General features: G+C 41.2%; 1 protein-coding gene across 6 annotated transcripts in view; it reads left to right on the top strand.

Moving 5' to 3' along the window:
• BAG6 (BAG cochaperone 6) overlaps positions 1-14,985 on the top strand; it is a 2,260,316-nt gene that overhangs the window by 807,767 nt on the left and 1,437,564 nt on the right. For all 6 annotated transcript variants that reach the window (XM_044083264.1, XM_044083261.1, XM_044083265.1 and 3 more), the window contains one exon: positions 11,478-11,584. In XM_044083264.1, coding sequence (XP_043939199.1) covers positions 11,478-11,584 — 107 coding nt within the window. The remainder of the gene's footprint in view (positions 1-11,477; positions 11,585-14,985) is intronic.

The following is a 14,985-nucleotide window of genomic DNA, read 5'->3' as shown; positions in this document are numbered from 1 at the left end:
CTTACCTGTTTGCCATTTGAGTCTGCTAGCTTGTTAGTTCTGAAGTTTGGCTTTCAGGAACAGATATATCACCTTTGTACACAGGAACTTCAAGCTTCAGGCCGTTTATTAGGGGTACTTTCAGGTTTTCCATGATAGTTGTTTTTTTGTCTTTCGGCTTTTCCCAGTTAGGGGTCCCCACAGCGGAACTCCAGTCCACTAATGATTGGCAGTAGATTTTCGCAAATGCCGAAGTGCCAGCTCAACGTTCAACCTTCAACGAAGGCACGCCCATTTACGCATGTCTTTCAAATGCCCACCCAGCCGCGGGGAGGACATGCAGACTCCACACAGAAGGCACTCCCTGCACTCCAGCCGAGAATCGAATGGGAGAACCTCTTGCTGTGAGGCAACAACGCTACTGCTGCACCACCGCAGTTTTCCATGATGGTATGTTTCTCAAAATGAACAGTTTCCTTCCAAAGGTTATTCAAAGTTGTACATGAAGCAGTCCAGGAAGCTGTCTATGATCTTTACAGTGTGAAAAATTGGGGGATGAGTGGCCCTTCAAAAATACTAGGAGTTCACTGTCACCTCAGCAGTTTCTTCATCTGGGTGCATGAGTTTAGGAAAACTGACAAAGTTATTAATGTATTTTGCTGCAGGGAAGAAGAGAGACTGTGGCTTCTTAACAAAAAATGTTCTTGCTTGATTGGCATATACATTATGTTTTTGCCATTTGGACCCTAATTGCCCATTGGCAAATGCTGTAGTCGAAGATTACTCAACCAGTGGAGTAACAACTTTGTGTTAGCTTTAAGAATGCATTGGTTGCAGATGTCTGTATTATGTCCACATGACTGCCATTGCATACCGTCATCAAGGCTTGGTGCCTTGACTTGGAGTCTGACTACATTTTTGGAAGTTAGTATCACTGGACTACCAATCTAAGTTCTTTGCCTATGCAGTCCTCTGATGCATTCTATCATAGTGATAATTGCTTGAGATTCATCCTGATGGTAAATCCATCAAGGCGGTCCTTGATATTACATTTGGTAAATTGAGACACTCCTTCGTTGGTTAAAAGTTTTTGGATGAATATCTCTTCTGCAAGCGGCAGCTTGTAAATTGTGCTTGTGCACTACTTTTGTATTACCTGGTTAATAATGTAAATGTCAGAACTTCATTGTTAATTCGCTATTAATCCTTGATTTGCAAGAAGGTGATCAGTTCTGGCATGGAGGCAACTTTACCTCCTTTGGTTCTCTGCTCTGAGTGTTGTTCATCCATTCCACTGGGACAGTCAGCCAATCGAGTCTTCAGTTGCTCTCTCAGGACAACCTTATTGTTTCTGTTGCTTCCCTAGACCACCTTACTGCGAAGGTGCCTCGGAAGAGGACAATTAAAAGGAGACTCCTAGATTCCCTTCAGGAATCTCTCACATAAGACACTGCTTTCGATGAAGGGAAAGGTCCCCCAGATCTCCACCTGAAGATGTCTCATTGGGAGACATTCTAGAACTTTTAAAACAGAAAGGTGACTGGTCTTTAAATACCCCCTCCCTGGAGGAATTGGTGTTCCTGGAGGCTTTCGGGTGTGGGCCGGCCATTTCTTGGGTGACTCCGCTGGCTGTCGAACTTGTAGATCTTGTTTCTCACTGGGTGTGGAAGGAACTGTATACTGTGGAACCAATCCCTAAATGACCTGTCAAAATTTTAACTCCTCCCAAGGACCGGGCACAGCGGAGCTAGGCGGTCCTGATTGATGCCATGCTTGTGGCAGCAGCCACGAAAACGAGCTTGTGGAACAGAGCTGTTCTTTCTATGCTCCTAAGAGGAAGTCCAGGGCCTTGGACAGATTTGTAAGTGCATGCATTTGTTCACTGAAGTACTTGGCAGGTTTTACTAGATTACAAAGAGTTTTTTCCAAAGAACTTTCCAAATCTCTCTATAGGTCTGTGTGTGCTCGGGTCCAAAATAGTCTCCTCATAACTGGCCCCACTCCAGTTGATTTCTAATGTGTCCATGAGGCTGATCTCACATGCAGCGGAAGGTACCTCCATGGGCCATGGGTTCAGGCATAGGCATTAGGATACGTGCCTGGATGTGACTATGTGATTTTGCAGAGCCCTTTAAGTCTTCATTCATCAATGTTCCCTTTGATGGATCTTCCTTATGTGGCCCCAACATAAAAGACATGCTGTCCAGATGTGAGCATGAGGGAGACACCCTGTCCTGCTGTACGTGTACATTTTTCTACTCCTCAAAGACCTTTTTCTAGGAATCAACGGGGGGGGGTAGAAAAATGTGTTTTTTCAAATCCAGGGGCCTTTTCAAGACTGGCGTGGAGATAGTTTCTCCAGAGTCCAGAGGCAGAGAGGGGGAGACTCAAACAGAAGACTCTGCCCTCATGGCAGAGGTGGCCTGCAGAACCAGGGCTTCTGGAATTCCTTCTTGGACAAGCCCTACCAGCGCTTCTGAAGGGAGGCCCAGCTGTTATCCTCTGGAGGCAGTCTGGGAGAGTGGCATTTGTCTCTGCATCAAAGAGGCTGACTATCTGTAACAAAGGATTCCTGGGTGCAGAGAAATTATATCAAGAGGCTATATCATACTATTTTCGCAAATTTTCCCCCTACACAAATGAAAATAATCCCCAATGTTCCAGCCAATCAGAGGGAAGCAGGAGCATTAGAAATAGAAAAGCCACTAGAGAAGATTCCCCCCAGAAGATTCCAGGACCTGTTCAAGATTCATGTTGGTGCCAGGAAAGACATGGGACCGGAGAGCAATTCTGGATCTCAGCAATCAGTTTGTGCAATATTCAGTGTTCTGGATGATCACCAGTCATCCCAGCCCCCAGGGTGTTCACCAATTGCATGGCAGTGGTAGCAGCTTACTTGAGACTGCTGAAATTCCAAATGTTTCCATGCCTAGATGATTGACTCCTAACTGCCCCAACCAGGCATCTACCTGTACAGGCAAGGGACTACTTGCTCCACTTGTGTCTCCATGTAGGCATCACAGTAAACTACAACAAATCTCAACTCACACCTAGAGTTAATAGGTGCTTATCTGAACACAGTCAGATAGCCTCTCTTCCTCCCGCTTGAATCCAAACATTCAGATCCCAGGTCGGGAAGGTAATACAATATTCTCTTCCAGCACAATGTATTTTACAAGACTTGGGATCCATGGCAGCTGCTATCGTCCTCATTCTTCTGGCCAGGTTTCACATGCAACTATTTTAGTGGACCCTGTCAACCCAGTGGTCCATTCTTCAGTATCCTTTAACTGCTCCAGTCAAGATCACACAAGCATGCAAAAAGGTATCTTCTTTGGTGGATTCATTCAAATGAACTTTCCAAAGTCTGTCCTTTTGTTCTCCTCTTGCCCAAGGCCGCAGTGACCACAGATGCTACCCATCTGGGGTGGGGGACATTGTTTTGGAATGACAGTCCAAGGTACATGGTCCCCCGAAGAGGCCAAGAATGCATATCAGTGTCTTGGAGATGAGAGCAGTTCTCCTACTGTTGCAGGCCTTTCAAGACATCCTCCCATCTGGGACAATCTGTGTTCAGACAGACAACATGTCAGTGGTTTGATAAACAAGAAACAAGGAGGAACACGGTCTTATCCACTTTGTCAAGAAGCAATGAAAGTGTGAAAATGGGCAATCTCTTCGGTCACTTTCTAATAACACATTTTCTGGGGGAAACCACCATGAATGTGGACAAAGTAAGCAGGTCCTTTCTGATGCCTTACGTGTAGTCTCGCAATGTGAAAGTAGCGGAGAGAATTTTCAGTTGATGGGGCCAGCCATGCTGTGACCTATTCACATCTCCCCTCAGCAGCAGTTGCAGCAAGTTCTTTGGCTTGATCTCTTCAATGTGGGAGTCACCAAGAGATGCTGTAGTCCACGATTGGCCTTCTGGTCTCCTTTATGCTTGCTCATCATTACCTCTCATTCCCAGATTTCTACAGAAAAGATTCCAGTTGAAGAGCACAGTTATCTTCATTGCCTCCTTTTGGACTTGGCAAATTTGGTTCCTTTTCCTCTGCCTTCGCCCTCTACATCCACCCTAGATACTGAATCTAACTCAAGACCTCCCGTCTCACCCAACAGGTGTAATTTATCTAGATGTAAAATGCTTCAAACTGACCACATGATTTCTTCAATTCCTTTGATTGCTAGACAGTCCAGGCTCTTCTCCCTTTCATCATATTTTGTTATCTTCGCAAAAAGCTTCTGCTAGAAGGATTTGCAAAAGTAAATGGAAGAGATTTGTATTCTGGACCCTTAGAAGGGATCTGGTTCCTCCTTTCTTTCCCTGTAGTGTCCATACATGAATTTCTAGCTTTAATTTTCAGTGAAGAGCCTAGCTTTTATACTAATTATTAAGGTCCAGTTGGCTGCCATTTCAAAATTCTACCTAGGCAAAAATAATTCTGCCTTAGCTTCTTGTAAATGTAAAGCTTTCTCTAAAGGAGCCTTTTTACTTAATACCCCTGTTAAAAGATCCTACTGCTCCTTGGGATTTAACTGTTGTGCTTCAGGCCCTGACCCAAACTCCCTTTGAACCTTCAGACAGGTCAGATCTAAAATTTATGTCTTGGATAGCCATCTTTCTGGTCGCTATTGCATCAACTCGATGAGTATCTGAACTCCAGGCTGTATCTTCCAAATCTCCATACTTTGTTTTCCACAAAGACAGGATGTCCTTGTGGCCCAACCCATCTTTTTTGCCTAAGGTAGCTAATGAATCCCACATTAACCTCCCAATTTTCTTTCCAAACTTCTCAAGTACAGTACATGCTCCATCTTTTGGATATGCATAAATAACTTTGTTTTTAACTCCACAGAAGCAAGGATTTTAGGAAAACTGATCACTAGTTTGTTTCACTTCTGTCCTAACAAATTGGCAAGCCAGTTTCCAAAGTTACAATGGCCAACTGGTTAACCGATTATATCTTCTTTGTCTAGTCAAAGATTATCCTTGTCTAAGCCTTCTAGAGCTCATTCTGTGAGGTGTATCATGGTCTCTTCAGCCTTTTGGTCAAGGACTTCAGTAGATGACATTTGTACAGCTGCAACTTGGACTAATGCTCACACTTTTATTGCTCTCCACAAATTGGATTTGGTTTCCAGGAAAAGAGCTTCTTTTGGCTCTGCAGTACTCTGGAATATCCTCCCATGAGCGCAACCCAAGGGTCAAATACCTAAGGACAGTGTCCCATCAGTTGGGGAATGAATGAAAAGGGTTATGTTCAGATAAAAAAGGTATGTATTTACCATAATGTTCCATGTGTGTTGTCCATTTTCATTCTTCCTCAGATTCCCTTCCACCTGCCCCCATCCCTTTCCTTCTGGAAAGACCTAAGAGTGCTCTCTGGACCCTTTGTTTATTGTTTGTGCTCCAGCTCCTTTTTCTTATTCTGTCTTTAATTTCTTTAAAATGTGGTCCCTATATATCTAGGTGCAGCAAACTCAATCTGAGGTATGTTGGGTTGGCGGGGTGTTTGGGTAAATGGAGGAGCTTGAGAGTTTTTACATCAAAGGATCTGATAAAAATAGCAGATTCAGATCCAAACCCATCAGTTGAAGAATGAAAATGGACAATACAGATGGAATGTTATGGTGAGTACATAACTTTTTTGTTAACTTTGGTTCAGAAAGTTAACACTAGTACACTTTATTAAATATGTTTTAGATTTTAATGTTCAAGTTAAAGTAACATAGTCTTTTGAACACTTGTGTAGCACTTTCTCATTAATTTTGGTAAAGAATGGTTGAGGAATATGTTTCATAGCAGGTGTGCAGTTCTTTGAAAAATAACTGGGTACAGAGCGCAACATACCACATCTTTTGTGTGATTTTTGAAATGGAGAGTCCCTTTTCCCAGTATTGCATTTACCTGAAGTTAGAAAAAAAAAATAAAACAGTTGCAGGGTTTGTCAGTTTAAATTTTTTTTGTGTATACTATCATGTTAACAAAGTTGGACCTGATGTAATGGTTTTAATTTAGTTGGTCTTTGTAAAACCAGGCAAGATCCATTATTTAGTGTATAAAAATTATTTAGTGTCTGATGCTGACAAGTCCTTATGAAAACTGAAAGCAGCATAGACCAATAAAAAATAACATTTCTTGTGTACAGCAAAATCTTCGTACAAAATGGGGTAGTGTGAAATACACCAGTAGCCAGAGGTGGGATGCAGAGAGAAACACTTAGTCACGCAATATGACAAGTTTTGGAATTCAGAGTTTCTTGTCTGAATTGCAACTTTTTTGAGGTATTGGGATTCTAGATTGTATGCCACACTTCAGTAATGAGCCTACAAGATATATGTACGTGATATAAAATCCACACTAGTTGTCTTGTATTTATATATTGATTGATGTACAAGATTTGTTAACCTGTCCTTGGAGGTAGGGCAAGCTTTGCAGCTAATTTCATCTAAAGCCTTACAGAGATGAATTACATGTAACTGTGTAGATTTGGCACCTAAACTATTTTATTTGTAAGGTAACGCACTTGTGAGTTGCAGCCTCCCTGTTGTAATGTGGGAATTTAAGTGTAGAAATAGAGCACATATTTGTACTGAGCCACCTTAACTGTAATTATCCTCAGGAGGAAAAGTGCAGTTCAGTAGACGGAAAGTTGCTCAGTGTGTAATTTGATTACACAGTACTTTGAGAACAGTGACTGAAACCTAAGCAGGTGCTGTAGATGTAGAGATTTTTACTTTTTTCTTGACATGCACAAACTTTGGAATTGGTTATCATAAGTAAGGGATGCAGAGAGACAGCCATATATATATATATATATATATATATATATATATATATATATATATATATATATATATATATATATATATATATATATATATATATATAGGTTCACTACATATGACCGAAGCCCATTTGACTGAGACCAGAATACCAAAAGTTCATTTTACCGAAAGCCCATATGACCGAAAACTCATTTGACCGAAAACCAGCACTGGCAGGTATATGCCCATTTCCCCACTGTAGCGCGACCCTGGAGTGAGAATATTAAGTTGGGGGGGTGTGGGGGGCATAGCCCCCCACATAATTGCAGTTTTACTATTATATTCATGTGTATCCATTAAAAATCCATGAAAACTTATAACATCAGTACAAGGTTGTTGCCAAATGTGGGGGGCTGTGCCCCCCAGACCCCCCAAACTTAATATTCTCACTCCAGGGTCACGTTACAGTGGGGAAATGGGCATATACCTGCCAGTGCTGGTTTTCGGTCAAATGAGTTTTCGGTCATATGGGCTTTCGGTAAAATTAACTTTTGGTATTCTGGTCTCAGTCAAATGAGCTTCGGTCAAATGAGGTTTCGGTAATATGTCGTGGACCCATATATATATATATATATATATATATATATATATATATATATATATATATATACACACACACACACACACCTGTCTATTTCACTGAAGAATCTTGTAGAGAATTGTTCTTCAGTCTTACAAAGGCTGCTCTGTTTTTATGCTCTTTGCAGTCAGAAGAAAGCTGTGCTTCTAATAAAGGCATATCCAATAGTTAATTGCTGTAAAATACTATAGTTTAACACCAAATTGAGACATTTTAATAGTAAAACCTCTACATGAATAAATGCATGCACCATGAGCATGGTTCAGACTCCATGCCATGTCAGGGCTTGACATTGTAAAAATTGGCTCCTTGTTTATTTGTCATGTTGACTAAATGTCACCAATGAATGTAGGTATTTGCTGGTGTTAAGTAGGTTGAGGACATGGCCTACTCTGATCTACATCAGGGACCCATGCTAATGGTGGGAGGGATCTGTGTACCCCTGTTGGCCAGCAGCCTTGGGTCAGTAAGCTACTGGTCTCTGTCCATTTGCCTAGCTTGGGTTACCTGGAATAGCTGGATGAGTGAAAGCTGGATGTAAAACCAGCCAACCTTCCAAACATGAACTACGAATTGATGCACTCAGTACAGGTTTACTGACGGGACATAGCTTGGAGGTGGATGACATGATGGGAAGGAGGAGACTGGTTATCCTCTGTATCTAGGAAACAAGATGGAAGGACAATCAGCAAAAAGCCACTTGGCTTTACATCCAGTGTGAACTACTCATCTGGAGGATGGACTACAAAGGAGAGGCTTCAGAAGGCATGTCTGTCATCGGAGTTGGTGACAGAGTCATGGCACTTAGACTGCAGTGTAAGGATAGGCAGTATTCATAATTTCAGTCTGTGGCTCACAACAGCGTTGTGATAGTGAAAAAAAGCATGCATTCAGGCAGCATTGCAGGGCAACGTGAGTTGGTGTTAATGAGGGATTCAAATGCACATATTAGGACAGACAAAAGAGGATATAATGACAGAATTTGGGTCTACATGGATGGAGCAACAGGAGTAAAAGAGAATCATTCTAGATTTTTGTCTCATAAGTGGTAGTCAACACATAGTTCAGCAGGAGAAACAGTCACAGGATCACATACAAGAGTGGTCAACAGGCAGCTGATAATAAGAAAAAGGCATTGGAGTAGAATCAGTGACTGCAAAGTCTTCCCAGTGAAACAGCTGGCCCACAGCCTAAACCACTGATTGCTGCAATCGCCTAGTAAGTAGTGGTCACAGAAGGCTCTTAAGTTGAGAGAAGACTAGGCTGAAGACATGGAAGTAGACTGGAAAGAGAGTACCTCAGAAAGATGTGGAAAGAGTTGGAGTAGAAGAATGGCACAGCCTCAAAATACCATGTGTGAGGAATACAGAACGGATATGTGGCTGAGTCATATTTGAAAATTAAGATACATAGAGAAAGCTGCTGATGGTGGAATGCAGAAGTGCAGGAAAAAGTGAGAAACAGAAAAGACAGACTAGGCAAGAAAGAATACTGGTTGGGTAACAAAGTGGCTAAGACAGCAGTTGCAATAGCAAAGACCAAAGTATCACACTGTACCAGCTTTTGGAAAGTGACTCAGCAGATGCATAGAAACACTTATGAGGCTGCAAGGCACAGACAGAAAGATAGAGAAGATAGTTATCATACACCTTTCTTAAAGAATGCCAGCAACAACCTGCTCACCAGTTCACAGGTCATCAAAGGCAGATGTAGAGAGTACTTCCAGCAGTTTCTGAATGAGGAATCCCCACAAAAAACTGTACTTCCCCAGACACAGCCTACAATGAAAGAAGAGGTGGCCCACCCTAGAAGAAGTAAGAACATCACTAAAGCAAATTAAGAAAAGCAGCAGGCTCAGATGTGGTCACAGTAGATATGATCAGAATGTTGGGTGAACTTGGGAAGAAATTGCTCCTGAGGGTACTCAAAGCAGTATAGAGAGAGAAAAGCATATCCCAGATGATTGGAGAATAAGTATTCTAGTCCTAGTGCACAAGAGCAAAAGGGACACAACAGTTGTGGGCAGTACAGAGTTGTCAGACTCCTGTCATAATGCATGAAAGCTCATGAGAGGGTGATTGATAAACAAGTACGCAGAATATTAGAAAGTAAGATGGGAAATGAGAAGTTCACATCAGGATGTAGCACAACCTAACCATTTGAGAGGCAGATCGTTAAGAAGAAGCTAGAGATGACAAAAGAGTTCAGCTGAACATTCCTAGACTTGGAGAAAGCATATGATGAGTTGTCAAGAAGGATGATTTGCACAGTCCTGCGATGGTTCATAGTGTCCCAGAAACATTGGCAGAATTAGTGCAGGCTGTTCTGTACAAGGAACCAGTGACCCAAGTATGAACGGTGTCCTGACTTGCTGAGTGGTTCCCATCGGTAGTGAGTGAGCATCAGGGTCCAGTTCTGAGAACACTGCTGTTCATATTGGTGATGGACTACATTAGCAAACAGGTTGGAGGGGACAATTGAACATAGCTGCTGTATGCAGATGATGTAGCATTACAGGCAAACTCTGGACAACAAATTATAGAGGATTGGGATGGAAAACTGAAGGCAAACTGAGTGAAAATGAGTACAGATGGGAAATCAGAAATTCACTCTGTCTGGCCCCCGTGTCTCTGATGGCTTTAACATTGTCTACCTCTGTCTAACGTATCCCCCCCCCCATGTAAACTCTAGAAACTTCCCAGCTAACATACCCCTCCTGGTTAAAATGCTCGTGATATGTAGGGACAAAATTGGGTTGGCTTGAATGACTAGGCTTATAAAGGCCCTGGTGGTCATTAGCTTAGTATATACACATGAAGAATTCTATAGTTTGCAGAACAGTGATGGATTCTTCCCAGTGTACTTTTCTGTGGATATGCCTGTATGGAAAAAATGAGTAAATGACAGAACTGAATCCTCAGACAATACATTTTTATGCAAAATAAATTTATGTTCATTATTTAGTATAGTAATGAAGTATAATTTTAAGCAAAGATGTGTGGAAAGGTGATTGTTATACTTTAGCAAATTCTAATGCCTTATCAATGAAGACTAAATCCTCCCTTCCCCATCCTTTTTGCTTCCATGCTTCTGACCATTATGCCTTCCTCTACTGGACTTGAATCTATTCATTCCATCTTACTAAGGGAGCAATGTTTGAGAGCCTTCAGGGGACAGTCATACAGGCAGCTGTGAGGTTGCTTTGTGTCCTTGCTTGCATTCTAACTGCAAGGATATTTTTTGTACTGGCCCCTGACTCTGCCTTCTGGACAGTGGAACAAGTTGCCTGCATCACAGCAGAGGTTCACAATGCTTTTCACTTGTCAGTATTTGATTCTGTGCATTCGACATAGACTATATCCCACTGATGGCCTGATAAGTAGAAAACCCAAACCCAATATATATGTTTGCTTTGCCATCCCTCCTCTGAGAGATTGGTACACTGGGTGTCCTCCTGTAGCCGCCTCTCCCACTCCTGATTGGCAGTGCCCATCCTCCCCTGCCAGCACTGACAAGTGCCTGTGCCACTTATAGGGCTTCTGAACCATTGTCATGGCTTTATCTTTCAGTGTGGCTGTAGCCTGCACTAAATTCAATTTTGAGAAATTGAGCTTTCCTGTCTTTGTAATGTTATCTTAAACTCTTCCTTTTCTACCCCCTTTCACTTCAAATCTTAATGTGTTTAACCATCTTATGTACTTTATTTAAATGTAGTCCATGCTTCCTTGCTAAATGCACTCCCTTTGGACCTATAACTTGTGTTTGCCATTTTTTCTTCCTGCTGCATTTGAACTCTGACGTCTGTCATTTAGAAAAGTGCTCATTATGGGTTTAGAATTTTGCAGTGGACCATTGTTTCCTTATTATGGTAACACATTTTGTTCAGAAATCCAGTAAAAAAGTAAGTACAAAAGTCAGTATTACATCTTTTAATGGTCTCTTAATTACTGAAGAATTTGTGCTGCTGGTATGCGTGCTGTCTGAAAGCACTGTGCTAGTCTTTACTGTCGCACCTTTTCAGATCTTGTTCATTATTAAATTATATCGTGGTATAAAGTTACAGTAATTTTTTTTTCATTCAAAAAAGCTTCCCAGGTGCCAGGATTTCAGCCTCAGCCAGCTCGGGTAGTCATCACAAGACCACCTCCTCCAGGAGCCAGACATCCAGGAGGATCAACACAGCCAGGAGTACAGGTATGTTAATTGCTTTACAATAAGTTTGCCTTAGAAAGTACTGACATTGCGCACTCCTTTCTGTTACTTCCTTTCAAAGTGAGTTCAGACTTTACAAAGTAGTGGATATATTACGAAGGCTAGCATAAACTTTCTGCTCAGTAGCTGTCTGTAGATATAGAAGCATAACAGCAGTTAGCTCAGGAGGATAAGCAGACTTTTCAACCTTGCATTCAGTTGTATGCCTCATCTTGAAGCAAGCTGTTTAAATTTTTGTCAAAAGTCCATTCTTCTTGGCTGAATTCTGGGTAAGTGCAGTTGACTTAATTTTAATACATTCTCATCTGGTCCACTTTTACTTTTGTACAGTGGAGCTTTTGTTTAAAGAAGTCCTTTGGATAGTCACTACATAAGTCCTGTTAAGTCACTACATAAGTCCTGTTAAGTCTGTTATTGCCTTTATTGCCTTTAAAAGAGCCGGTAGTGGCTGAAATTTTTTTAGCTATAGGTCTAAGACTGGTTTTAACTGTCACTGATACTGGCAGTCTGGTAGAGTTATTGAATTTTGTCATGCTAAATAGATGCAGTTCCTTTTACAGTCAGGTGTTTTTTGTTTGTTCCTTCTAGTGCAAACCTTTTCATTTTTACATTTCAGCAGTTATTGGAGATGTTGTCTTTAAAGAAATTTTGAATTGTGGGTATAATTTCTGGGGGTATTACCTTTTTACTCTTCATGGTTGTCTTGCCCACAGTGATGCATGCAGCCTTTTTTTTTTAACTGTGTTTTGCATTTTAAGATGCTTTTTAAACTGAACAGTACTAAGCCAGTTTCTGAAGTAGGATAATACAGGGATCCCAAAATGAATTGTAGATGATGTTTTGTCAGTTGGATATTTTGGAAATTGAACCGCAGTTTCTAATTTGTAAGATTCTGCTTCTTGCATAGTGAATGATTTAGTGCACCCCCCCCCCCCCCCGAGATGGGGATGGTATTTCAAATTAGCTTTCCTTCCATTAAATTTTATTATACATTTCCATATATTTTAGGAGAATCCTTTAGATAAGTGAGACCTGACTACCATGTTTTCTGAGTGTAAAGATTTAGGCGATAGTTTTACTTTGATCTGCTCTTGCTTACACGATGAGCAGCCTATATAAATCATTTTACCAGAGTCCCAGACTCTACCTACTTCAGGGTGGGTCATCGTAACAGTGTAAGTCATAACATTAGGTGTACTGACCAGTTAAACTGTGATTATTTCTTCCGTAGCAGTTTTGACCCTTCAAAAAGTAGCACTGAACTCATGCCAGTGAAGATAGAGATGTAGGTGGTCTTCGGCTCCCTTATAGATTTAACCGTTCACACTTTTTAGTGTGTCCCAGAGCTGTTTTGAGCATATTTTTATGTTGGCCTAAGAAATGTGTATTATTTTTGTCTGTTAGTAGTTTTGTGGGTTTTTTTTTTTCTTTCTGAAAAAAAAAAAAAAAACGTTTTGCTGTATTAGCGTCACAAGTATCTTTGTTTTCCTGCATTCATTGAAAACTAAAGAAAAGGTTAGACTTTCAGTTCACTTCCTTAAAGCTATGTCTTCTTTTCCTACCTGTGTTTTTTATCTTTCAGCACGGCAGTTAACATCTTGAAACCCTCACCCCCCCCCCCCCAAAAAAAAAAAGAAAAGAGAGCGGGCACAGCTCCTTCATTCCTCTCCCTACCCTTGTTGGGATGCTAATCAAAGCCTAGTCACGACGTTGTATTATAGTCCCGTTTGGACTGGGTTAACTTTGTAGGCTTTTACTGAATAGCATGCAAACCATCCCATGGTCTGTTCTATTCTCTCCAAGTCATCATGAATCAGACTCCAGCTAATACTCTGCAAGCAGAACTTTCTAGGCTGTAACTTCTGCTTTCCCATTATGCCTGATTTGTTTGTGTCTTTCGGCTTTTCCTGGTTAGGGGTCGCCACAGTGGAACTCCGGTCCGCTAATGATTGGCAGTAGATTTTTACGTGCTGGCTTGCCGGGCCTAACCTAACGCACAACCTTCAACGAAGGAAAGCCCATTCACGCATGTCGCCACACAAAAGACGCTCTAACTGAGAATCGAACGGGCAATGTCTAACTGTGAGGCGACAACGCTACTGCAGCACCACCACCGCAGCATTCTCAGTAATTCTCTAGATGTCTTTCGCTTCTTGAACAAAGTGTTGTATATGATATGATCACAGGTTATTTACGTTGCTTTTGTGTTGAAAGAAAAAGTTGTCATATAATTTCCATTTTGTTCACTTCATGTGTTGATTTGATTTCAAAGTAATACCTTTTTCTTCAGAAAAATTTAAAGTTCTTGCATTCCGTTCCTCATTAGGTAATGGCCCTTTCACAACACCTTTTGACCTGTTCCCCTTTTTTTATAGAACTACTTATAGTTTTAACTTGTTATTGCACTTCTAGTTGAATGTGTTATGATTTTTTCTTTCTGAGTTTGGCTACCACAGTTATGTATATGTCTACAGGTTTTAAGCTGTGTAAGTCCTGCAGAGACAGAATTCTGCCCCAGAACATAATGCATTTTGTGCATGGTATGTTTGAGTTCACTGCATTTACAAGTGGGTTATGAGATGTGTAAGGATGTTGGTAATTCAGGAAGCCTTCCAGACATCAAATTAGTGGTGAAGGCTTTGATGCCCAAGAATGACCTTCCTTCACAGGAACAGAGAAATATGTCAGAATTATTTTTTTTTTTAAGCAGACCCAAATCTAAATACAGGCCTTCTAAGAACAGAGAATCATTAGATAAAATGTTATCATTTAAAAAATGGGTTCTACCCACAAGAGGTAGCCCAGGATTGAGGAGGAGGAGATGTCTAAACTTGGTGGAGATTCATCCACAGTGACTTTTTTTAGACAAGGTGTTTTGTCATCTTCAGAAGCTGAACGAGTCCAGTTTGCCCCTCTAGACCCCTGCCTGCCCAGGGCATTCAATTATCATTGATACAGATTAATTTGAAGATTGTGAAAGTGGTTTTGCAGGCACAGGTTGAAATGCATTTTCTCTTCTCCCTATGGTTTTAAAGAGTTAATTCTTATCTGCTGTCCTTTACCATGTCACTCCTAACAATGTTTTTAAGCATATTGCAGATTGATTTATTTACATTTGTTTGCTGGGAAAGTCCCACAAGGTATATAACCCCTGCTTTTCAGTGGAGGCCAAGGGAGAAAAGCTGCATTGATGATATCAAGTCAGACGTACAGACCCTTTCACATCAACACTGTTGATGGTATCTGTATAAGGAATTTTAGTGCAAAGTAACTTCTTGGGCTTTGGAGACGAGATTGAAGGGGGGGGGGTGTGTGTGAAGTTGCTGCCAATATCCTCTCTAGCATTTGAGACATTAGACTCCCTGGCTTTCCAGCTATCTCTA

The sequence above is a fragment of the Protopterus annectens genome, chromosome 9.part0 (assembly GCF_019279795.1).
Source record: "Protopterus annectens isolate FY-2018-M chromosome 9.part0, PAN1.0, whole genome shotgun sequence".
Classification (NCBI taxonomy): domain Eukaryota; kingdom Metazoa; phylum Chordata; order Ceratodontiformes; family Protopteridae; genus Protopterus; species Protopterus annectens.
The sequence above is the reverse complement of the archived record's forward strand: the minus strand, read 5'-3'. Positions and strand labels throughout refer to the sequence as shown.